Consider the following 24,700-nt stretch of genomic DNA (forward strand, 5'->3'; position numbering starts at 1 on the left):
ATAAAATGCTTATTAGGCCGGGTGCGGTGGCTCACGCCTTTAAGCCACCACTTTGGGAAGCCAAGGTAGGTGGATCACTCGAGGTGCCTTGGATCACTCGAGGTCAGGAGTTCGAAACCAGCTTGGCCAACATGGAGAAACTCCATCTCTGCTACAAATACAAAAATTAACCAGGCATGGTGGCAGGTGCCTGTAATCCCAGCTGCTCAGGAGGCTGAGGCAGGAGAAACGCTTGAACCTGGGAGGCGGAGGTTGTAGTGAGCCAAGATCACACCATTGCACTCCAGCCTGGGCGACAGAGTAAGACTCTGTCTCAAAAAAAAAGAAAAAAACCAGAAAACAAACAAACCAACCAATAAAATGCCTATTAACATCTCCATAAGGGCCCAGAAACATAGTTTGAAAAATAGTATTTTATTCGATCCTGACTTTGGCTAGATTCTAACTTTCTTACTCACTTTAAATTATAAACAGATGGCTGCTAATGCTCTCTTATCTTCCTCAGAATGACAATAATTAACTAACCAGCCAGCACTTGACTTGTATTATTTCATTTAATTCTCACAACAGTGTTATGAGTTAGTCCTGCTATTCCCATTTTAAAGACAGAGACATTGGGGCTCAATGAGGTTAATCAAGGTCTCAGAGGCAGAAGGAGCTAGAATTTGAATCTAGGTTTAATTTTAGGGTATAGTATATGCTCTTTCGACGATTCCACAGGGCTGCAGAGAAAGATAATTAGTTGCTTCTCTTGCTACATGCTCTAGAATCTTCCTGGCAACAGAAAGGGAGATACATTTTGTAAAAGCATAAAGCCCACTAAATAACATTGCTAATGATTAGTATCTCACTGGCTTTCTCTTCTGTTCCAGTAAAACCTGATGATGAGAAAAGGGACATCTTCAATAACAGCTGCAGGCAGACAGGGCACCCCCTGGCTTTCCTGCTCACTGCTGTGTGGCATTCCCTTGCTGGCCCTCAGTTTCCTCATCTGTGGAATGGGAACAGTAACAGCACCTACCTTCTTAGAGCGTTGCTGAGAAGACCAAATGAAATCATGCAAATAAAGCACTTCGCACAGTGGATAACTACACAAACAAGAAGAGAAACCTAGACGTATCAGCTGTTATTCTTATTGTCACCCTGTCAGGCTGAGTTGAGTCCTACTTTGTCACCTTCCAGCACAGTGACCCTTCACAAACTGGTTAGCCTCCCTGAGCCTCTGTTTTATCTGTCAAATGGTATTTCATTTTATTTTATTTTTTGAGATGGAGTCTTGCTCTGTCGCCCGGGCTGGAATGCAGTGGCACAATCTCAGCTCACTGCAACCTCCACCTCCCGGGCTCAAGCAATTCTCTTGCCTCAGCCCCCTGAGTAGCTGGGATTACAGGCATGCACTACGGTGCCAGCTAATTTTTTGCATTTTTAAACCTTTTTTTTTTTTTTTTGAGACAGAGTCTTGCTGTGTCACCCAAGCTGGAGGGCAGTGGCACTATCTCGGCTCACTGCAACCTCCCACCTCCCGGGTTCAAGTGATTCTCCTGCCTCAGCCGCCTGACTAGCTGGGACTACAGGCACCCACCACCATGCCCGGCTGATTTTTGTATTTATAGTAGAGACAAGGTTTCATCATGCTGGCCAGGCTGGACTTGAACCCATGACCTCAGGTGATCTGCCCGCCTCAGCCTTCCAAAGTGCTGGGATTACAGGCGTGAGCCACTGTGCCCGGTCAATTTTTTGTATTTTTAGTAGAGACAGAGCTTCACCATGTTGGTCAGGCTGGTCTCGAACTCCTGACCTCAAATGATCTGCCTGCCCTGGCCTCCCAATGTGCTGGGATTACAGGCGTGAGCCATCATGCCCGGCCGAGACTAGGTGATTTGTAAAGAAAAGAGGTTTATTTTGGCTCATGGTTCTGCAGACTGTAGGGGAAGCATGGCATCTGCATTTGCTCAGCCTCTGGTGAAGCTTCAGGAAGCTTTTACTCATGGCAGAAGGTAAAGGAGGAGCAGGCATGTCACATGTTGAGAGAGCAAGCAAAAGAGATGCCAGGCTCTTTTAAACAGTCAGATTGTGCATGAACTAATAGAGCAAGAACTCACTTACTACCTTGGGGAGGGTACCCTGCCATTCACATGAGATTCATCCCCGTGACCCAAACACCTCCTACTAGGCGCCACCTCCAACATTGGGGAATCACATTTTAACATGAGATTTGGAGGGGACAAACATCCAAACAGTATCACCACACTACCCCTAATTATCCAGGCCACCATTTTCATCACTGGACTGTAAGTTCCAAGGGACAGGTACATATTTTTAGTAGAGACGAGGTGACCTCAGGTGATCTGCCCACATCGGCCTCCCATGGTGAAACCCCGTCTCTACCAAAAAAGGGCATTACAGGCATGAGCCATCGTGCCCAGCTAAGGAATCCCTTTAAAAAATCCTTGCTCTTAAAAACACACAGCTGGCCGGGCGCGGTGGCTCAAGCCTGTAATCCCAGCACTTTGGGAGGCCGAGACGGGCGGATCACGAGGTCAGGAGATCGAGACCATCCTGGCTAATACGGCGAAACCCCGTCTCTACTAAAAAATACAAAAAACTAGCCGGGCGACGAGGTGGGCGCCTGTAGTCCCAGCTACTCGGGAGGCTGAGACAGGAGAATGGCGTGAACCCGGGAGGCGGAGCTTGCAGTGAGCTGAGAGCCGGCCACTGCACTCCAGCCTGGGCGGCAGAGCAAGACTCCGTCTCAAAAAAAAAAAAAAAAAAAAAAAAACACAGCTAACTTGTAAATATTGCATACTAGGAGATGTGCAATTGCATTTTCACAACAACCCTCTGAGGTAATGTGGTGGGCACCCAGCAAAATTCCCATCTTAACGCCCAGGACTATGAAGGTAATGAAACATCATATCTAGATCATATTATAGGCTACACGATAAAAGGGATTTTGGAGATATAATTGAGGTTACTAATCAGTTACCCGTTAATTGGTTAGCAGGCTGTCCCAGTGAGTCTAATTTAATCACCTAAGCCCTTTAAAAGCAGAGTTTTCTTGGGCTGGGGAAAAGGAAGTCAGAGAAATGTCAAACACAAGAACTGTACTCTGCTTTTGGCTTGAAGATGGTGGCAACTGTGTACAAGGCTTAGAGCGTGGCTTCTAGGAGCCGAGAGTGACCTGGTTGGCAGCCGGCAAGGATGGGGGACCTCAAGTCCTACAACCACACAGAACTGATTCTGCCAACAACCTTAATAAGCCTGGAAGTTGACTTGTCTCCAGAAACTCCAGATAAGAGCCCAGCCTGGCCAACACCTTGGTTTCGGCCTTGTGAGACCCTTTGTAGAAAACTCAATCAAGCCGACCTGGGCTGCTGACCTACAGAACTGTAAACTAATAAATGAGTGTTTTCTAAGCTGCTGAGTCAGTGGTCATTTGTTAGGCAGTAAATGAAAACTAATACACGTAGGTACTATTATGATTGGACTGGGCACAGTGGCTCATGTCTGTAATCCGTACTCAGAGGCTGAGGCATGTAGATTGCTTGAGCTTGGGAGTTCGAGCCCAGCCTGGGCAACATGGTGAAACCCCATCTCTACCAAAAAAAGAAATATATGAAAAATTAGCTGTGCATGGTGGCACACATCTGTGGTCCCAGATTCAGGAGGCTGAGGCGGGAGAATCACTTCAGCCTGGGAGGCTGAGGTTGCAGTGAGCTGAGATCACGCCACTGCACTCCAACCTGGGTGACAGAGACTCTGTCTCAAAAAAAAAAAAAAAAAACCTAATGTAGATAGGTACTATTATGATCCCATTTTACAGATGAGAAAATGAATGCAAGAGATGCAAACTACCTTACTAAGGTCCCAAAGCTGGTAAATGGCAAAGGTTTCTCAAACAGATTTGAACACAGGCAATTTGGCTCCAGGGTCCATGCATTTAACCAGTGCTGTGTTTTCTCTATGTATTTATCCAGAACAATCTCTAAGACAGATGGATAATAAAAGCAAGGTGGGAGCTGTATATAGAATGTTATCTTACTATTTGAATATATAAAGGTGAGTAAAAAAAAACATACACATGTATTTGCTGCTGCTGCTTCTTCTTTTTTTTTTTTTGAGACAGAGTCTCATTCTGTTTCCCAGGCCTCTCTCTCCTTGGCTTGTAAGTAGTCATTTTCTCTGTGTCCTCACATGATCTTTCCTCTGTGCCTGCTGGTGTCCCAATCTCCTCTTCTTACAAGGACACCAGTCCTATTGGACCAGGGCCCATCGTAGTGAGGTAGGAGGCGGGACTTGACTCCAGAGGTGGGGCTCAGATACGGGGCCAAATTGAGAGCTAGCTAGAACAGGGACAGGGTGGAAGCAGCTTGCCATAGCCATGCCCACCAGTATGCCACGTTAGTTTACCATTGCCATGGCAACACCCAGGAGTTACCACCGTTTTCCATGACCATCACCCAATGACCCAGAAGTGACTAGCCCTTCCCTGGAAATTTCTGCATAAACTGCTCCTTAATCTACATGTAATTAAAAGTAGGTACAAATATGGCTGCAAAACTGTCCTGAGGTGCTGCTCTCTGCCTATGGGGCAGCCCTGCTCTGCAGGAGCAGTCACGGTGCTGCAACACTGCCTGAGCTGTAACGCCTCTTCAATAAAGCTACCTTCTTCTACCCTACCACTGGCTCACCCTTGAATTCTTTCTTGTGCAAAGCCAAGAACCCTCACAGTCTAAGCCCCTCTTTGGGGCTTGCCTGCCCTGCATTACTAGTGACCTCATTCTAACTTAATGACTTCTTTTTTTTTTTTTGGAGACAGACAGGCTGGAGTGCTGTGGCATCATCTTAGCTGCAACCTCCACCACCGAGGTTCAAGTGATTCTCCTGCCTCAGCCTCCCAAGTACTGGGATTACAGGCACATGCCACCAAGCCTGGCTAATTTTTACATTTTTAGTAGAGACAGGGTTTCACCATGTTGGCCAGGGCTGGTCTCGAACTTCCGACCTCAAGTGATCCACCTGCCTCGGCCTCCCAAAGTGCTGGGATTACAGGAGTGACCCACAGAGCCTGGCTGTCTTTATAAACCCTATTTCCAAATACAGCCAAATTCTGAGGTCCTGGGGTTTGGACTCTGACACATGCATTTCGGGGGGCACAGTTCAGTCCATAACATTTGGGGAGCTGACCCAGGGCCACAAGGCACACATTTAACCCAGAGTTTCTCAACTTCAGCACTACTGACATTTAGGGCTGGATCATTCTGGGTTGTAGTAGGGGACTGTCCTGTGCACTGTAGAATATTCAGCAGCACCCCTGGTCTCTGTCTACTAAATACTAATAGCACACCCCCTCCAATGGTGGCAACCAAAAATGACTCCAGAAATTACCACATCCCCCTAGTTGGAAATCACTGCTTAAACTTCTTCCAGCCCCCATGTGTGGGTGGTTGGAACAAGTGTGGCTGGCTCTTCTAGAAGTTCTTATTCCAGGATGGGGCACTGTGTCTTTACACACAGAATGTTATGCAGCCAAAACCACAGCTGAGGTCTAGAATATTCAGAACTGCCCCAGCATAGACAGATGTCTGCTTGGGAGAAGGGAAGGAGGGGAGAGGGGAAGGTGTGACTTCCAGGAGTGAAGATGCCTCTATCAATGGGAAACCACTTTGAGAGCAAAAATGTTGGGTTCAGGGCCCGGAAAACGTAGGGATTTTAATGGCACCGAAAGCCCCATGAATCATCTTGGCTCTCATGTCAGAGAAAACCACCTTTTTTATTTTTGTCCACCTTCCCTCCCCTTCCCCTGTGCTTAGAGAAAAACCAATAGCATTGAGAGCTCATGGAATCTCACCCTACTGGAACCTCTTGTCCAGGGATTTGGCTGAGCCTACTGAGCTAGAACTTAGTTAAGATGATTTAGGATATGGAAGGGCTTCCTTCTCCCTATCCTTATGGAAAAGATGGCAAGTTGGTAAAATGCTGTGTTATTCAGAGAAATCAATTCAGCTAAGCCTTTCTTTGTTTCTGATATAACCAGTCCTAGTAACCACCCAGCAACGAGGTACCTGACCTTGCACCTTATGATAACCTTAAAGAGACAGAAATGACCACTAGAGAGGCTGGGCATGGTGGCTCACACCTTTAATCCCAGCACTTTGGGAGGCTGAGGCGGGTGGATCACTTGAGGTCAGGAGTTCAAGACCAGCCTGGCCAACACAGTGAAAACCCTACTCTATTAAAAATACAAAAATTAGTTGGGTGTGGTGGCAGGTGCCTGTAATATCAGCTACTTAGGAGGCTGCGGCAGGAGAATCACTCGAACCTGGGAGGCAGAGGTTTCAGTGAGCCGGAATTGCGCCACTGCACTCCAGCCTGGGAGAGAAAGTGAGACTCTGTCTCAAAAAGAAAAAGAAATGACCACTGGAGAGATGAAGAAGCTGGGAGCTTCAAAAGAGTGGTCAAGGTTACCTGGGGAATAAGTCAGGAAGTCAGGATTTGAACTGTTTTGTTAACTCCAGCTGTGTTCTTTCTACTCTGCAGTGCTGTCTCCCTGCACAGGGGACTTGTAGAGAGTTCTTAGGGAAGGGCCTGCTTTTGTGTTTCTCCATCTGCTACCTGTACTTTTGGGAAGCTGAATTAAACTCTGTCCTAAGAACATTCTAGAACAATGCTTTCTGCATGGATGGAAATATTCTACCTCTGCATTATCCACCCTAGTAGCCATGAACCATTTCTGCATTTGAGCCCTTGAAATGTGGTTGGTGCGACTGAGGAACTCAATTTTAAACGTAATTAATTTAAAGTTAGAGAGCCACATGTGGCCTGTAACTACTATATTAGACAACATAGCTCTGGGATCGTGGGCTAAGGAGAATTCATTTTCTTTTTTCTTTCTTCTTCTTTTTTTTTTTGGAGACGGAGTCTCACTCTGTCGCCCAGGCTGGAGTGCAGTGGCGCAACCTCGGCTCACTGTGACCTCTGCCTCCCGGGTTCAAGCGATTTTCCTGCCTCAGCCTCTGGAGTAGCTGCGATTACAGGCACATGCCACCATGCCTGGCTAATTTTTGTATTTTTTTGGTAGAGATGGGGTTTCGCCACGTTGGCCAGGCTGGTGTCAAACTCCTGACCTCAGGTGATCCGCCTGCCTCGGCCTCCCAAAATGCTGGGATTACAGGCGTGAGCCACCATGCCTGGCCTTCATTTTCATAAAATGTGAACACGTCAAATGTTTAATAATTAGTATTAGTATTATAGAAGTAGGAGTATATGATATGTTTCTATGTATGTTTCTGGGACAGAGGATTTACCTTCTTACCTAGATTTGGGCTAGGTTAGTATAAAACCAAGTTTCATTCACAGAGAATCAAGTAAGTGGACAAAGGTTATGATGATGTCTTAGTCATTTTTATATTCTTGGGATCTAGCATTGCCCCTGTAAGCAAATAGGCCCTGAATAACGTCAGTGGAATTGGTGAGACAGGGGCAGTGGCTGAGGAGAACGCTATGTGGTGGGAAATAAGCAGGCATGGTTTTGTTTTTTTTAGCTACTATATTAGACAGCATAGCTCTGGGATCTTGGGCTAAGGGGAATTCATTTTCTTTTTTTTTTTGTTTTTTGAGACAAAGTCTTGCTCTGTCACCCAGGCTGGAGTACGGTGGCACAATCTCGACTGACTGTAGACTCCGCCTCCGCCCCCCAGGTTCAAGCGATCCTCCCACCTCAGCCTCCCAAGTAGCTGGGATTGCAGGTGTGCACCACCACACCCAAGTAATATTTGTATTTTTAGTAGAGACAGGATTTTGCCATGTTGGCTAGGCTAGTCTCGAACTCCTGACCTCAAGGATCTGCCTGCCTCGGCCTCCCAAAGTGCTGGGATTACAAGTATGAACCACTATGCCCCACCCTGGTCTGGTTTTAAACTGTCTAATAGATCATTATTATGAGGCTTTTTTTTTTTTTTTTTAGGCTTTTTTTTTTTTTTTTTTGAGACAGGATCTCATTCTGTTGCTCAGGCTGGAGTGCAGTGGCACAGTCACGGCTCACTGCAGCCTCAAACTGCTTGGTTCAAGCAGTCTTCCCACCTCAGCCTCCTGAGTAGCTGGGACTACAGGTGCATGATACCATGCTTGGATAAGTTTTTAGTTTTTTGTAGAGACAGGGTCTCACTATGTTGCCAGGCTGGTCTTGAACTCCTAGGCTCAAGTGATCCTCCCACCTCAGGCTGCCAAAGTGCTGGGATTACAGGCGTGAGCCACAGCGCCCAGCAAAGCTCTGAATTCAGCCCACAGTGGTATACTCCCTGAGAGTCAAGAGCAAGCTAGGGGTCTTTGCTCGCATGAGTTCACATTCTAGTGGGGAAAGGACAGAAAATAAATAAAGACAAACAATCTGATTATTTCAGATACTGGTACACACTAGGAAAGATATAAAATGATGGTGGAATACCATCTCTCAGCAGGGCGGTTAGGAAGGACTTTCCAAGGCCGGGCGTGGTGCCTCAAGCCTGTAATCCCAGCACTTTGGGAGGCCGAGACGGGCGGATCACGAGGTCAGGAGATCGAGACCATCCTGGCTAACCCGGTGAAACCCCGTCTCTACTAAAAAATACAAAAAATTAGCCGGGCGAGGTGGCGGGCGCCTGTAGTCCCAGCGACTCGGGAGGCTGAGGCAGGAGAATGGCGTAAACCCGGGAGGCGGAGCTTGCAGTGAGCTGAGATCTGGCCACTGCACTCCAGCCTGGGCGACAGAGCGAGACTCCGTCTCAAAAAAAAAAAAAAAAAAGAAAAAAAAGAAGGACTTTCCAGAGGTGGTATCATCAGAGTCAAGATCCAAGTGATGGGAAGGAGACAGCCATGGGAACATCCAGGAAAAAACTGCTTCCAGCAGAGGGAACAGCAAGAGCAAAAGCCTGAGAAGGAAGGTGCTGGGTGCTTTGGAGGCACCAAGGAGTCACCAGCATGGCTGGTCCTGAGTGAGCAAGAGACAGAGTCCTGGGTGATGATGTCAGAGAGGTGGAGTAGGAGCCAGGCCAGGCAAGTGCAACACATATGAGTTATATAGAAGTTTTCTGGACCAGGCACAGTGACTCATGCCTGTAATCCCAGCACTCTGGGAGGCTGAGGTGGGAGGAGCACTTGAGCCCAGGTGTTCGAGACCAGCCCAGGGCAAGATAGTGAGACCCTGTCTCTACAAAAAATTTAAAATTAGCTGGGCATGGTGGCATGTGGGGCGCTGAGGTGGGAGGGTCACTGGAGTCCAGGAGGTCAAAGCTGCAGTAAGCTGAGATCATGCCACTGCACTCCAGCCTGGACAACAGCAACGAGACCCTGCCTCAAAAAAAAAAAAAAAAAAAAAGCCGGGCGCGGTGGCTCAAGCCTGTAATCCCAGCACTTTGGGAGGCCGAGACGGGCGGATCACGAGGTCAGGAGATCGAGACCATCCTGGCTAACACGGTGAAACCCCGTCTCTACTAAAAATACAAAAAACTAGCCGGGCAAGGTGGCGGGCGCCTGTAGTCCCAGCTACGCCGGAGGCTGAGGCAGGAGAATGGCGTGAACCGGGAGGCGGAGCTTGCAGTGAGCTGAGATCCGGCCACTGCACTCTAGCCAGGGCAACAGAGCAAGACTCCGTCTCAAAAAAAAAAAAAAAAAAAAACCTATCTGGATGTGTAGCAACAAGCGGCAGCTCAAGACACCCGGCCAGCGTGATGGTTTTGGGGCTGAGGTTGAAGACCAGTCGATGCCATCTTTAACCCGTCTTGGCTGGCTGGGAAGGCCCAGGTGTGAGGATTCCTGACAGACCCTCCAGCGTTGCAAGGCACGTGGGAATTGGCATTGGCATTGGCAGCAGGATGATTAAGAAAAGGCAGAAAATGGAGAGATTCCCAAAGTCCCCAGACAAGGTGGCTCACCCAGCCTTACACGTCAGGGCCATCAATCGACCCAAATACCAAAAGCACTTTCAATATAATAATTATAATATTAAAACCAACCCACCCTCTCAGTGGATGGTGTAGAGGCCCGGGAAAGAGCATCTGTGCCGTGAGCCATTGGGGTCTCTGACAAATGTGTCTTTCCCCCCGCATCCCCACCCCAGCTGCAGATGAAGACCCATCCTTTTCTTCTCCCCAGACAAGGATTGATGAGGATTCGGGAGAGCACTCAGACAGGCAAGGGAAGGCTGTGAACCTTTTCCAAGCCTGCAATTTATCTTGGGGAAGACCATTCACATCACTTTGTACAGGCTAGATTACGCGCTGACCTGGCACATTAATCTCGCCGAATAAAATAATCATCATCAGAAAAAGGGAGCTGGACAGTTGCCAGGGAGGCATTAATAACTGTCACCCACAACTCGGAGGTGCAAGAAAGGGGTGCTGGGTCCATCCCCGCCTCCTCGGCCCCAGCAGTGTCCGTTTCAAGGAGAAGGAAGTAAGGAAGTGAGGTAGCTCTGGCCTGGACTTGGGGGACTTTTATATGAATGGTTTAGGAGGACTTTTCTCCAAAATTAATTCTCAGAAATTTTCTAGGCTGGGTGCGGTGGCTCACGCCCGTAATCCCAGCATTTTGGGAGGCCGAGATGGGCGGATCACCTGAGGTCAGGAGTTCAAGACCAGCCTGGCCAACATGGAGAAACCCCATCTCTACTAAAAATACAAAAATTAGCCGCACGTGGTGGTGCACGGCTGTAATCCCAGCTACTCAGGAGGCTGAGTCAGGAGAATTGCTTGAACCCAGGAGGTGGAGGTTGCTGTGAGTCGAAATTGTGCCACTGAACTCCAGCTTGAGTGACAGAGACTCTGTCTCAAAAAACAAAAAAGAAAATTTTCCAAATGAATTCAGGGAACATACATGGGAAGGACTGAGGTCTGATAATTCAGGGTAGCAGTTCCGGAGCAGGAGGACTGCCTGAGTTCAAATCTCCACGTAGCCACTTGTGAGCTATGTGGCTTTGGGCTACTTCCTTAGCCTCTCGGTGTTTTCATTTTCTTCCACTGGGCACGTGAAATGGTACAGGCACTGTGGGAAAGTTTGACAGTTCCTCAAAGAGTTCAACAGAGGATTACAGCACAACCCACAATTCCACGCCTAGGTATTTAACGCAAGAACTGTGTTCAAACAGATACTCGTCTACAAAAGCGCATAGCAGCACTATTCACAACAGCCAAAAAGCGAAAACACCCTAGATGTCCATTGACAGAGGAACGGCTAAACAAATAGTAGTCTATCCACACAATAAGAAAGAATGAAAGCAGGGCACGGTGGCTCACGTCTATAATCCCAGCACTGTGGGAGGCCGAGGTGGGCGGATCACCTGAGGTCAGGAGTTTGAGACCAGGCTGGCCAACATGGCAAAACCCCATCTCTCTAAAATACAAACATTAGCCAGGCCTGGTGGCACATGCCTGTAATCCCAGCTACTCCGGGGGGCTGAGGCAGGAGAATTGCTTGAACCCAGGAGGCAGGGTTGCAGTAAGCCAAGATCATGACAGTTCACTAAAGCCTGGGCAACACAGTGAGACTCTGTCTCAAAAAAGAAAAAGAAGAAATGAAGTGCTGATACATGCTACAACATGGATGAACCTCGAAAACATAGCATGGCATGAGAGAAGCCAGACACAAAAGGCCACACAGTGTATTATTCCACTTATACAAAATGTCCAGCATAGGCAAATCCATACAGATGAAAAGCAGATTGGCGGTTGCCAGGAGCTTGCGGGAAGCAGGAAAGGAATGTGACTGCTTAGCGGAGACAAAGTTTCCTTCTGGGGTGGTGAGAATGTCTTGGAACTAGACAGAGGTGGTGGTTGTACAACACTGTGAATGTACTAAACGCCACTGAATGGCGTACTCTAAAATGATTAATGGTTTATTTTTATTATTTTATTTTATTTTTTTGAGACAGGGTCTCCCTCTGTTGCCTAGACTGGAGTGCAGTGCTGTGATCAGGACTCACTGCAGCAGAATTAACCTTATAGGCTTAAGTGATGGTCCCACTTCAGCCTCCCGAGTAGCTGGGACTACAGGTGAGTGCCACCATGCTCGGCTAAATCTTTGTATTTTGGTAGAGACAGGGTTTTGCCATGTTGCCCACGCTGGTGTTGAACTCCTGGGCTCAACAGATCTGCCCAACTTGGCCTCCCAAAGTGCTGGGGCTACAGGCATGAGCCACTGCACCCAGTCTGATGGTTAATTTTGTTATGTGAATTGTATCTCAATAAGAAAACAAAAAATCAAGACAATAGAATTTCCCTCATGAGGCTGACGTCAGATGGGAATGAATTAGAGCCCTGCCTGCCCACGGGAAAGGCTGGCCCCACACTGGCTGTTCCCGCTGCTATCCGCGTTGTTACTGCAAGGCTTGTGCTCCTTTGCAAGTTATTTAACTCGGTTTCCTCTCTGTGAAAAGAGATATCAAAAGCATCTACCCTCCTGGGACTGTTAAGATCAACTGAGACAATGTCTTTAGGAGGATATAAACTCCAGGAACATAGGGGTTTCTATTTACGGGTTCACTGATGTATCCTCAGAGTTTAGAACAGAGTGGGGCATGTAGCTGGCATTCAGTAAATATTTCTTGAACAAATGGCATTGCTTAACACACTGCCTCATAATAAATGCTCGGCAATATTTAGCCATGTTTATTATTATAAGTGTGGCTGCCAGATTTCTTTCAAAGGCCCTACATGGTCTTTTCTAGCACAGGGAAGTGAGTACTACTTTGCTTATAGGTTTTTGTGTCTTCGTGAAAGAAGTGTTTTGACACCTACCAAATGTAAGAGGTTTGAACTGAGCTGAAAATGAAATCCAAGCTCTTGCTGTTGCTGTAAGAGGAGGTAGTGAGTTATTACAACAGATTAGACTATCTATCCATCCACCCTACTCACATTTATCCACCCATCCATCCATCCATCCATCATCCATCCACTCTCCTCCCATTCATCCATCCACCATCCATCCACCCATCACTCTCCTATCATTTACCCATCCACCCATCTATCCATCCACTCACTCTCCTCTCATTTACCCATCCACCCATCCACTCTCCTTCCATTTACCATCCACTCTCCTCCCATTTACCCATCCACCCATCCATTCATCCATCCACTCTCCTCTCATCCATCCATCCACCCATCCATCCACTCTCTTCCCATCCATCCATCCACCATCCATCCACCTATCACTCTCCTACCATTTACCCATCCACCCATCTGTCTATCTACTCACTCTCCTCCCATTTACCCATCCACCCATCCACTCTCCTTCCATTTACCCATCCATCCACTCTCCTCCCATTTACCCATCCATCCACCCATCCATCCACCATCCATCCATCCATCCATCCACTCTCCTCCCATCCATCCATCCACCATCCATCCACCTATCACTCTCCTACCATTTACCCATCCACCCATCTGTCCATCTACTCACTCTCCTCCCGTTTACCCATCCACTCTCCTTCCATTTACCCATCCATCCACCCACTCTCCTCCCATTTACTCATTTATCCATCCATCTACTCTCCTCCCATTTACCCATTCACCCATCTACTCTCCTCCCATTTATCCATCCATCCATCCATACATCACTCTCCTCACATTTACCCATCCACCCACCCGTTCATCCATCCACTCTCCTCCCATCCATCCATCCATCTATCCATCCAGCCACCAAACTTTCCAGATGGTCATCTAATTCATCTATCTACCTACCTATATATCCATTCACCTGTCCATCTACCCACTCAAACACACATGTATACATACTTACATACATACAATGAACGCTTCCGAATACACAGCAGATACTGGTGATCCATCAACAAACAAACTGGATGCATTCATTTCCTGCTGTCACAGAGGTTAAAATTAAGCAGAGAAGGCAGACATTTAAATGAACAATTACAGTCAGAGTGGTGGGTGCTAGAATAGGGGAAGTATAGGTCGCTGTAGGAGTCCTCGTGGGAGCACCATCCCTAGCCTGAAGAGGCAGGGAAGGTTTCTAAGAGGCAGTGATCTGCAGAGAGAACAGGAGTTATCAAGACATGAGAAGGAGGGAAGGCTCTTTGAGGCAGATGAATCAGTAGGTGCAGGTGAGAGTCAGGGGAAAAAGCAGCCCACTCTAGAAGACTGTAGGTTAGTTTCTCAATGTCTCAGTGCCTCAGTTTTCTCTTCTGGAAAATGGGATAAGAACAGCATCTACCACATAGGGATGCTGCAGAATGGGGTGAGTTAATGAGCATAAAGAAGCAACAGAGGCCGGGCGCAGTGGCTCATGCCTGTGATCCCAGAACTTTGGGAGGCCAAGGCAGGCAGATCACCTGAGGTCAGGAGTTCGAGACCAGCCTGGCCAACATAGAGAAACACCGTCTCTACTAAAAATACAAAATTAGCCAGGTGTGGTGGCACATGCCTGTAATCCCAGCTTCTCTGGAGGCTGAGACAGGAGAATCGCTTGAACTTGGGAGGCGGAGGTTGTGGTGAGCCGAGATTGTGCCATTGCACTCCAGCCTGGGCAAGAAGAGTGAAACTCCATCTCAAAAAAAAAAAAAAAAAAAGAGAGAAGCAAAAGAGGTAGGGTCTGTTTGGAGCACAAAAAACAGTAAGGGAGTGAAAGAGGGAGAGGGATGAGTAAGTATGCCAGACAGGGGGTGGGACCCGTGATGGTCCACAAAGCCTCACCTGCTTCCTCTCTAGGTGATAACTCTTCATACACACATTATATCTTTTTTCTTTTTTGTTTTGTTTGTTTGTTTGTTGTTGTTTTTAAAGAGACAACATCTCCCTCTATTGCCCAGGCTGAGTGTAGTGACGTGATCATGGCTCATTGCAACCTTAACTCTTGGGCTCAAGTGATCCTCCCACTTCAGCTTCTCAAGTGGCTGGGATTACAGGCGCATGCCACCATGCCCATCTAATTGATTTTTATTTTTATTTTTGTTATAAAGATGGCATCTTGCTGTGTTGCCGAGGCTACTCTCAAACTCCTGACCTCAAGCAACTCTCTCACTTTGGCCTCCCAAAGCGGGGATTACAGGTGTGAGCCACTGTGCCCTGCCAAGTCTTTTTACCTTTGCAATATCTAAAGAACGCTACTGTTAACATCTCAATCTTCTGCAGGAGGAAAATGCTCACATTAAGTGACTTGCTCAAGGTACTATGGCTGTAAAATTGCAGGTTAGGAATGGCCCAGGCAGGCCCTCCAGCACCTGGCCGATCTGGCAGATGGTGTCCTGGTTCTCAGAAGTACCCATGGGCTTATGAGTTGGAAGACTTGGGTTTTCATTTTGATTCTATAACTGAGCAACCGGGTGTTTTTTGGACAAATTATCTCACCTCTCTTTCAGCCTCAGTGTAGTAAAGGAAATAATGGCCACTCAAGGATACCTGGAAGCTGTGAATGTGACATTATTTAGAAAATAATCACGTCTTTGCAGATGTGATTAAGGATATAGGCACGGGGAGGTTACCCTGCCTTATCCAGCTGGGCCCAAAATACCGTTACATGTATCCTTATAAGAGAGAGGCAGAGACAGGCATCATTCACAGAAGAGGAGAAGACCATGTGGCCATGGGGGCAGAGACTGGAGTGACACAGCCACAAGCCAAGGACACCAGGAGCCACCAGAAGCCTGAAGAGGCAAGGATCAGATTCTCCCCTTGAGCCTCTGGAGGGAATGCAGCCCTGCTGACACCTTGATTTTGGCTCAGTGACACTGATTTTGGATTTCTGGCTTCCAGAACTGTGAGAGAACAACGCTATCCCTTATTTGAAGCCACCAATGTTCTGGTATTTTATTACTGCAACCACAGGAAACTAATAGTTTTTCATCCAGAAAGAGGTGACAGTGTGTTGTATCTCATAGGCATATTGAGAGCCTTGGAAGAGCTGGACTATGAGAAAGAATCTAGACAGAACTCAGAAGGCACCAGGTGATGAGTCAGCCTCAAATGCCTTCCTTATCTTGTCCCAAACCCACTCCTTTGAGGTAGAGCACTAGGGTGGTGAGGTAGAGCTGGAGTCTTGAAGTTGTAAAGACCTGCACTATCATCCTGACCCCACCACCGAGCAGCTGTGTGACTATAAGAACTACCTGATCTGGGCTGGGCGTGGTGGTGGCTCATGGCTGTAACCCCAGCACTTTGGGAGGCTGAGGTGAGTGGATCACCTGAGGTCAGGAGTTCAAGACCAGCCTGGCCAACATGGTGAAACTAAAAATACAAAAATTACCCGGGTGTGGTGGCACGTGTCTATAATCCCAGCTACTTGGGAGGCTGAGGCAGGAGAATCCCTTGAACCTGGGAAGCAGAGGTTGCAGTGAGCAGAGGTTGCGCCATTGCACTCCAGCCTGGGGGACAAGAGTGAAACTCTGTCTCAACAACAACAACAAAAAGAACTACCTGATCTCGTAACCCTCATTTCCTCATCCATTGATAAGAATAACTAGCACCTACGTCAGAAGAATACTGAGAGGCTGGCTCTGTCGCCCAGGCTGGAGTGCAGTGGCAAAATCTCAGCTCACTGCACCCTCTGCCTCCTGGGCTCAAGCGATCCTCTCACCTCAGCCTCCTGAGTAGCTGGGACCACAGTCATGTACACCACACTCGGCCAATTTTTTTGTATTTTTTGTAGAGACGGGGTTTCACCGTGCTGCCCAGGTTTGTCTTGAACTTGTGAGCTCAAGCAATCCACCCATCTTGGCTTCCCAAAGTGCTGGGATTACGGGTGTGAGCCCCAATGCCTGGCTTTCCTGTTTTATTTTCATCTGCTGAAAATAAACCAGAAGGCACAGGGCAGGATGGAGCTAACTTCAGTTTCTCTGCCAGTTCACTTACTCACCATTTACAGAGCTCTGCCCAGTGCCCAATGCTGGGCTGGGTCTTACAGATACACTGGTGGGCCAAACAGACTTTTCAAATAGGGAGGAGGCAGGAACGAATGTAATAATCACGCAAGTACTTTGGGAGGCTGAAGCAGGAAAATCACTTGAGCCCAGGAGTTCAAGACTAGCCTGGGCAACAAAGTGAGACTCCATCCCCAAGAAGAACAAAAAAATTGGCCAGGTGTGGTGGTGCACTGAGCAGTCCCAGCTACTCAGGAGGCTGAGCTGGGAGGATCGCTTGAGCCCGGGAGGTTGAGGCTGTAGTGAACTGTGATTGCGCCTCTGCACTCCAGCCTGGGAAACAGAGCAAGACCTTGTCTCAAACGAAACAAAACAAAACAAACAACCCCCCCACCACACACACACACAAGTAGGTAATCAGAAATGCTATGAAAGAACTGTACTTAGGGGGATATAGAAGAGACTTTTGAACTGAAGCCTCAAGGATCCATTGGAGAAGGAGCATCTCTGGGGGTCTGAAGGGCATGCGAAAGAGGCCGAGACAGGAGGGAGGAGGGCAGAGGGAAGAAACAGGGGGGGAGCCAAGGAGTGGCAGGGCGTGATGCTGGTGGCGGGGGCACAGGCAGGCTGGGTAGGCTTTGTAGCCGCGCCTGTGGAGCTTGGTCTTTGTCCTGAGCACAAGGGCAGTCCCTGGAGGGTTTAAGTTGGGCGGAGGTGAGGGCAAGTGATAGGAGAGGATAATCAGATTAATTTTCTTTTAGAATCCTGCTCTGCTGGCAGGGAAAAGAATGAAGTGGAGGGGGTTGGAGTGGACACACAGAGGGAGACTACTTTGGTCTCATGGTGGTGAGCACGAGGGTGGTGATGGTGGAGACACAGAAGGAGGATGGGTTCCCACGTCATTGAGGAGGCAAAATGAACAGATCTTGGTTGCTGACTGGAAGAAGCAAGGAAGAAAGAGGAAGAGTCAGAGGTCCTTTCCAGGTTATTGATGTAAACAATGTGGGGTGGAGGGAAGTGCTATACTCTGAGATCTAGAACAATAAGAAGAGGCCCAGGCTTTGGGGAAGATCCTGAGTTCCTTCTTGAAAATGGGTCTACTTTGACTCATTGCTTTACCTGGCTCAACCCAGGCCCCATCTGAAAGGCAGCTATGTTTTTTCATACCAGCTGACACTGCCTCCCCCTTGGCAACAGCTGATTGGACAAGGGGTAGGCACATGACCATGTGCACCCATTCATTGGCCAGCTGCTGACCTATGAAATAGCTGGCACACAAAATGACCTGGGCCAATCAGACCTTCTCCCAGGAGTTGAACTGGGGAATTGTAAGAGGACAGGACACGTGCGGTGGATGCTGCAGACCACAGATCGTGAGCTGCAGTGACAGCCAGGGAGAACGTAGGAAGCCTTGGTGTAGCTTTGCACTCTCAGCTCTGAGTCTACTTATAGAAGTGAATCTGTACAATATCCCACTCTTTGCAGTAACTGGACAGCACCTCTGTTCTGACCACAGCAAGGAGACTAAAAGCTCAGACTCGGGGGCCTGACCGCCTGGTGGTCTGACTTTACTCTTCAACTTCTAGCTGTGTGGCCTTGGGCAAGTCACTGAACCTCTCTCTGCTGTAGTTTCTTTCTCTTTCTTTTCTTTTCTTTTCTCCCTCCCCTCCTTTCCCATCCCCTCCCCCCCCCTCCCCTCTCCTCTCCTTTCTTTTCCTTCTTTTTTGAGTTTCGCTCTGTCACCCAGGCTGGAGTGCAGGGGTGCAATGTCATCTCACTGCAAGCTCCGCCTCCCTGATTCAAGCGATTCTCCTGCCTCAGCCTCCCAAGTAGCTGGGACTACAGGTGCCCGCCACCACGCCCGGCTAATTTTTTTGTATTTTTTTAGTAGAGACGGGGTTTCACCGTGTGTTAGCCAGATGGACTCGATCTCCTGACCTCGTGATCCGCCCGCCTCGGCCTCCCAAAGTGCTGGGATTACAGGTGTGAGCCACCATGCCCCGCCTGTAGTTTCTACATCTGTGAAAATGGGATGGCAGTAATAACAGGATCCTGTTCACAGGGATGTGGTCATGACTCAGTGAGTTTGTACATGTAAAGTACTTGGGACAGTGGCCAGTACGCAGTTAAGCGGCCTCTAAGAGTTTGCTATTACAGTTGTTATTCCTGGTCCTAATTAGACCAGGCAGAAAAATGATCCATTGGTGACAATCTTCTCCAGTGTCACTTAGCACATGCCACTCTGTGGGCTCTGCCTGTACTGTCCCTCTGTCTGACTTGGCTGGCTGTGGAGAGCCAACACGTTCCCAGCAGCTGACAGGTGCTAAGGAAAGGTGGAAGACATTGCCACTTCTCAACACTGGCTTCAGTCCAGACTCCTCCCCATCCTGGGTTCCTGGGGTCAGAGCTTGGCTGTAGCTGGGCGCAGGGAGGGGTGTTACTACTCAAGTGAGGATGATGTGCCTTGTGCCTGCAGGTGGCTGCAACCTATGCCCCTTGCAGGAGCTGGTCCACCTGGATGAGGCAGCTGATGGCTGCAGCCTATTCCTGGTCAATGTATGTGGTACCCAGGAAGCTGGCAGTGTAGCTCTCAGACCTTCACTGGCTAGACCTGTCATTATCTAACAAGGGAGTGAGGCTGGAGCAGATGTTTCAAGGAGGGGGCCAACCAGAAGCTTCCCCCTGGGGTTCCCAGCCCAAGAACACGAAGCCAGTGTAGGGGCACACAAAGCCTATGGAAACAATCCTGGCTAGGATTCTCAGAGGTCAGACAGCTGGGAGAGACCCTTGGGTTTGACATAAGGCAGACCTGAGTTCAAATCCTGGTTCTGACAAGTGTCTATCGGGGGATTTCTGGGCCTCAATGTCTTTGTCTGTAAAATGGGAATAAGTGTGTCTATCTTGAAGGGTAGGGTGGTAGTAGCAGTAGTAGGAGGAAAGAGGGGCATAGCAGTGATTTAAAAGCATCATCCTGGCAGCCAACATGTATCGAACACTTATGATGAGCCAGGCCAGCCCTGAATATTCATAAACTCCATTGACGCCATGAGGGAAGTGTCATGGTAGAGTGAGTAGGGTCCTGGCATACTAAAATCAGGTAACTGAAGAGTTTCATACCTGTGCTATTTACAAAGGTGTGGGCAGGGTTTGTGGACACCAACAAGAGGTGGTCTAGTCCAGAAAGGTACGGGGAGGGCACAGTCACCAGACCTGGATAGAAAGCTGTCTGGAGGAGCTGCCTGCGATAGGAACTGTGTGTTCAGACTTATTTTCGACACGTGAGAAAGCGGGTGGTAGGAATAACAGTGCCCGCTTCCCAGGGATGTTGTAGAGATTCCGTGGGTTACTGAGTGTGAAGTACGAGGAATAGCACTGACCCATGGTAACCCGGGAGGGAGGAAACCAGGTGTGGCAGGGAGCGGAATGCTGCGCCCATCCAAAAATGTCCACATCTTTTAGAAAATTATTTTATTTTTATTTACATTTTTTAATTTTAATTTTTTTTTTTTTTTTTAGAGACAGAATCTCACTCTGTTGCCCAGGCTGGAGTGCAGTGGCATGATCATGGTTCACTGCAGTCTGGAACTCCTGGCCTCAAGCGATCCTCCCACCTTGGGCTCCCAAATAGCTGGGACCGCAGGCATGTGTCACCACACTCAGCTAATTTTTTAAATTTTTAGTAGAGACAGGGTCTCACCAGCAGGCTGGTCTTGCCCAGGCTGGTCTCAAGTGATCTTCCTGCCTCAGCCTCCCAAAGTGCTGGGATTATAGGTGTAAGCCATTGAGCCACCACACTCGGCCCAATTTGTGTGTCATCCTTGCATAGGGGCCATGCTAATCTCTGTGTCATTCCAATTTTAGCATATGTGCTGCTGAAGTGGGCATGATGTCCACATCTTGTTTTTTTTTTTTTTTTTCTTTGGAGATGGAGTCTCACTCTGTTGCTCAGGCTAGAGTGCAGTGGTGTGATCTCGGCTCACTGCAACCTTTGCCTCCTGGGTTTAAGCAATTCTCCTGCCTCAGCCTCCTGAATAACTAGGACTACAGGTGCATGCTGCCACACTCAGCTAATTTTTTTGTATTTTTAGTAGAGACTGGGTTTCGCCATGTTGCCCAGGCTGGTTTTGAACCCTTGAGCTCAGGCAATCCGCTCACCTCTTCCTCCCAAAGTGCTAGGATTACAGGCGTGAGTCAACGCGCCCAGCTGATGACCACACTTTAATCCCTGGAACCTGTGAATGTTACCTTATGTGGCAAAAGAGACTTTGCTGATGTGATTAAGGATGGGAGATGAGCCTAGATTATTCGGGTGAGCCAGTATCATCATAGCGTCCTTCTAAGAGGAAGGCAGGAGGGCGAGAATCAGGAGATGCAACAATGAAGGCAGAGGTGTGGCAGGGAGGGAGAGAGGAGAGAGGAGAGAGGAGAGAACGCTCAACCTGACATCACTGATTTGGAAGATGGAGGAAGAACATAGCTCTACCAACACCTTCATTTTTGCCCCAGTAAAACCCATTTTGGACTCCTAACCTCCAGAACGATAATAAATTAATGTTGCTTTAAACCACTAAGTTTGTAGCAATTTGTCACAGCAGCCACAGGAGACTAACATGCTGGGGGAATAAATACCTCTGCCTCTCTCTCCATTGGCTGAACCCAACTGGAAGCTGATGGGCACAGGAACCCATAGTTCATACAGGTCAGCCCCCTGGGCAGACAGCAGGGTGAGAAAGATGGAGAGTGTAGCTGAAACGATCAGAGGAAGTCATTTAGCTGAAAAACTATTACCCCATTTTACAGATGAGGGCACTGAGGCTAAGTCATTCATCCAAGATTGCACAGCTAATCAGTGCAGAGCTGGCAGTCATGAAGATTAGACAACACAGGGATTGTGAATCACTCATTGAGCAATTACCATGTGCAGAGTGTGGAGCAAAGCACTCTGTATTTCCCACAACCAATAGTTCTTACAAAGGGAGTACTTTGGAGGAAGGTGCTATTGTTATTCTCAGTTGACAGAAGAGGAAACTAGGTTTTTGTCACCTGCCCAAAGTCACACAGCTGGAGGTGCATGGCTGGGATCTGAACACAGATGTGTCTGATGCCAGAGTCCATGGGCATAGCCATCAGGCCCTGCTGTTTTCCAGTGTCAAGTGCGTGGTGCCGACATGGAACCCCGCACGAGCTCAATGGGCAAAAGGTCCTGGTCATCATGGTCTTGGGGAGGGTAAACGGGAGGCATCTGAGGACTTTCCTAGGCCTGTTGTTTCCCCTCTGGCTTTTCTTCTCCACATCTCTTCTTTTTTTTTTTTTTTTTTTGTCTTTATGCCATTTGCATTTCCTGGCACTGCCTTTTGGGTACCAGAGTTGTGGCTTCATCTAAGAAAACCTCAGCAGCCTAGGATTTTGGCTCAACTAGATAAATCAGGGCTCCCCAATCCTGGGGCTGAAGACTAGTACTAGACTGTGGCCTGTTAGGAAACAGGCGCACAGCAGGAGGTGAGCAGTGGGTGATCAAGCATTACCACCTGAGCTCCACCTCCCATCAGATCAGCTGCGGCAGTCGATTCTCCTGGGAGTGCAAACCCTATCGTGAACTGCACATGCGAGGGGTGATCTAGGTTGCACGCTCCTTATGAGAATCCAGGGCCTGATGAACTGAGGTGGAACAGTTTCATCCTGAAACCATCCCCACCCTGATCCGTGGAAAAACTGTCTTCCGTGAAACCGGTTCCTGGTGCCAAAAAGGTTGGGGACCACCGTGTTAAATCACACAGTGGAGGAAGGGAGTGGACATGAAAGGTGGGAGGACCAAAACGGGCCCAAAGATTGGGGTCATGGGTTGGGTTAGTTGCCACTCAAGATCGATGGTCGGCCGGGCGCGGTGGCTCAAGCCTGTAATCCCAGCACTTTGGGAGGCCGAGACGGGCGGATCACGAGGTCAGGAGATCGAGACCATCCTGGCTAACACGGTGAAACCCCGTCTCTACTAAAAAATACAAAAAACTAGCCGGGCGAGGTAGCGGGCGCCTGTAGTCCCAGCTACTCGGGAGGCTGAGGCAGGAGAATGGCGTAAACCCGGGAGGCGGAGCTTCCAGTGAGCTGAGCTCCGGCCACTGCACTCCAGCCCGGGCGACAGAGCGAGACTCCGTCTCAAAAAAAAAAAACAAACAAAAACAAAACAAAACAAAACAAAACAAAACAAAACAAAAAAAAAAAAAAAAGATCGATGGTCACTTCCAAGCTGCTCTGCTGCCAAGCAACGCCTGGGACATGTCTCAGCTTTCTGAACTTGAAAGATGGCTGTTTTTACATAATGGAAAGCAGGAGACTTTAAACATTCTTTAGTCCATCTGCTTCAGTCCACATTCCCTTTGGGTCACCTTACAGAGCCACTGGCAATCGCTATGTTCTATAGGTGATACCTTGTCTGAGCCCTGCTCAGTCCTCTGAACTCCAATGTCTATTCCCCAAGGCCTCTTCATTCCAACACCTGCCTGGAGGCCTTTCTCTATGATACACTGCAAAGCATCATTATCCTCACTACCCACTCCAGGGTCTGTGGCAGACATCACTAATCAATCATGGAGCTCTTTCCTTCCAAGCCTCAGTCCCCTCTATAAAATTAGCTCCTGGAAGCCACAAAGAGTCAAAACCTATTAGGGCTCTCCTTCCCTGGGAAAAGCAGGACCCAGAGCATGCTAACATGCTTTTTTTTTTCTCTCTCAGGTGAAATGTGGATGAAAAATTGCATCAAGGGTAGCTGTGAACAACCTAACTTAGGAAATGCACTTGGAAAGTAGAGGTATGACAAGGTGGTGATGACAAAGAACCATGCTCAGCTTCATGGAATTAGAAGAGGTGGGTGACAGGAGCTACGAGCTCAGGCTCTGTTTATTTTATATGCTGACATCAGTCCACCCTCATCCATTCTTTCCTCCTCAGAAGGCACCATGATTCCTCTGTGTGATCCATGTGACTGGGGTTACCTGATGGTCACAGCCAGTGCCTACCTTGGACTTGACGGCCAGGATGATCTTGGGCAGGGCCACGATGAGGCACTTGAGGGCGATGGTGATGTACTTTAGAACAAAGTCTGCGATCCCCACGATCCATAGCAGGTCAAAGAAGTCCAGTGTCTCCAGGTTGGGCTTCAGGAATATGAGGCTGGGGGAAGGATTCAGAGGGTCAGAAGGTTCCCTTAGGGCCAGGCCTCAGCAGCTCCTTCTACTCACTCGGGAGCCTTCTAAGTATCACCCGTAGAAAAAGCACTGAACTGGGAGTCAGACGTCTGTGTCCTTTTCCTAAAGTATCACTTATAGAAAGAGCACTGAACTGGGAGTCAGATGTCTGTGTTCTTTTCCTGAATCTGCTACTCACCTGCTGTGTGACCTCACGTGGATCTTTTAACCTCTCTGAGTCTTAGTTCCCCTGAGAGTTAAATGACCATATTGGCCTGGAGTTTCATTAAGGTCCCTGTTTTAGTCCTTTTTTGTGTGTTGCTATAACAGAATACCTTAGGCTGGGTAATTTGTAGAGGAAAGAGGTGGTTTTGTTTGTTTGTTTGTTTGTTTTTGAGATGGAGTCTTGCTCTGTCTCCCAGGCTGGATGGAGTGCAGTGGTGTGATCTTGGCTCACTGCAACCTCCATCTCCCGGGTTCAAGTGATTCTCCTGCCTCAGCCTCCCAAGTAGCTGGGACTACAGGCATCTGCCAACTCAGCTGGCTAATTTTTTATATTTTTAGTAGAGACGGGTTTTCGCCGTGTTGGCCAGGCTGGTCTCAAACTCCTGACTTCAAGTGATCCGCCCACCTCAGCCTTCCAAAGTGCTGGGATACAGGCATGAGCCACTGCTCT

The 24,700-nt window shown here is 48.3% G+C and overlaps 1 protein-coding gene and 1 non-coding gene across 2 annotated transcripts in view; both read right to left on the reverse strand.

The window, feature by feature from the left end:
- RNFT2 (ring finger protein, transmembrane 2) overlaps window positions 1-24,700 on the reverse strand; it is a 109,738-nt gene that overhangs the window by 43,541 nt on the left and 41,497 nt on the right. Inside the window, exon 7 of the mRNA XM_033220463.1 lies at window positions 23,857-24,010. Within this exon, the coding sequence (XP_033076354.1) occupies window positions 23,857-24,010 (154 nt within the window). The remainder of the gene's footprint in view (window positions 1-23,856; window positions 24,011-24,700) is intronic.
- On the reverse strand, window positions 20,624-20,728 carry LOC117091193. The gene has a single exon (XR_004440304.1). It is a non-coding gene; the product is annotated as a U6 spliceosomal RNA (small nuclear RNA).

This window comes from Trachypithecus francoisi, unplaced genomic scaffold (assembly GCF_009764315.1).
Source record: "Trachypithecus francoisi isolate TF-2019V2 unplaced genomic scaffold, Tfra_2.0 Lachesis_group11, whole genome shotgun sequence".
NCBI classification, from domain to species: Eukaryota; Metazoa; Chordata; class Mammalia; order Primates; family Cercopithecidae; genus Trachypithecus; species Trachypithecus francoisi.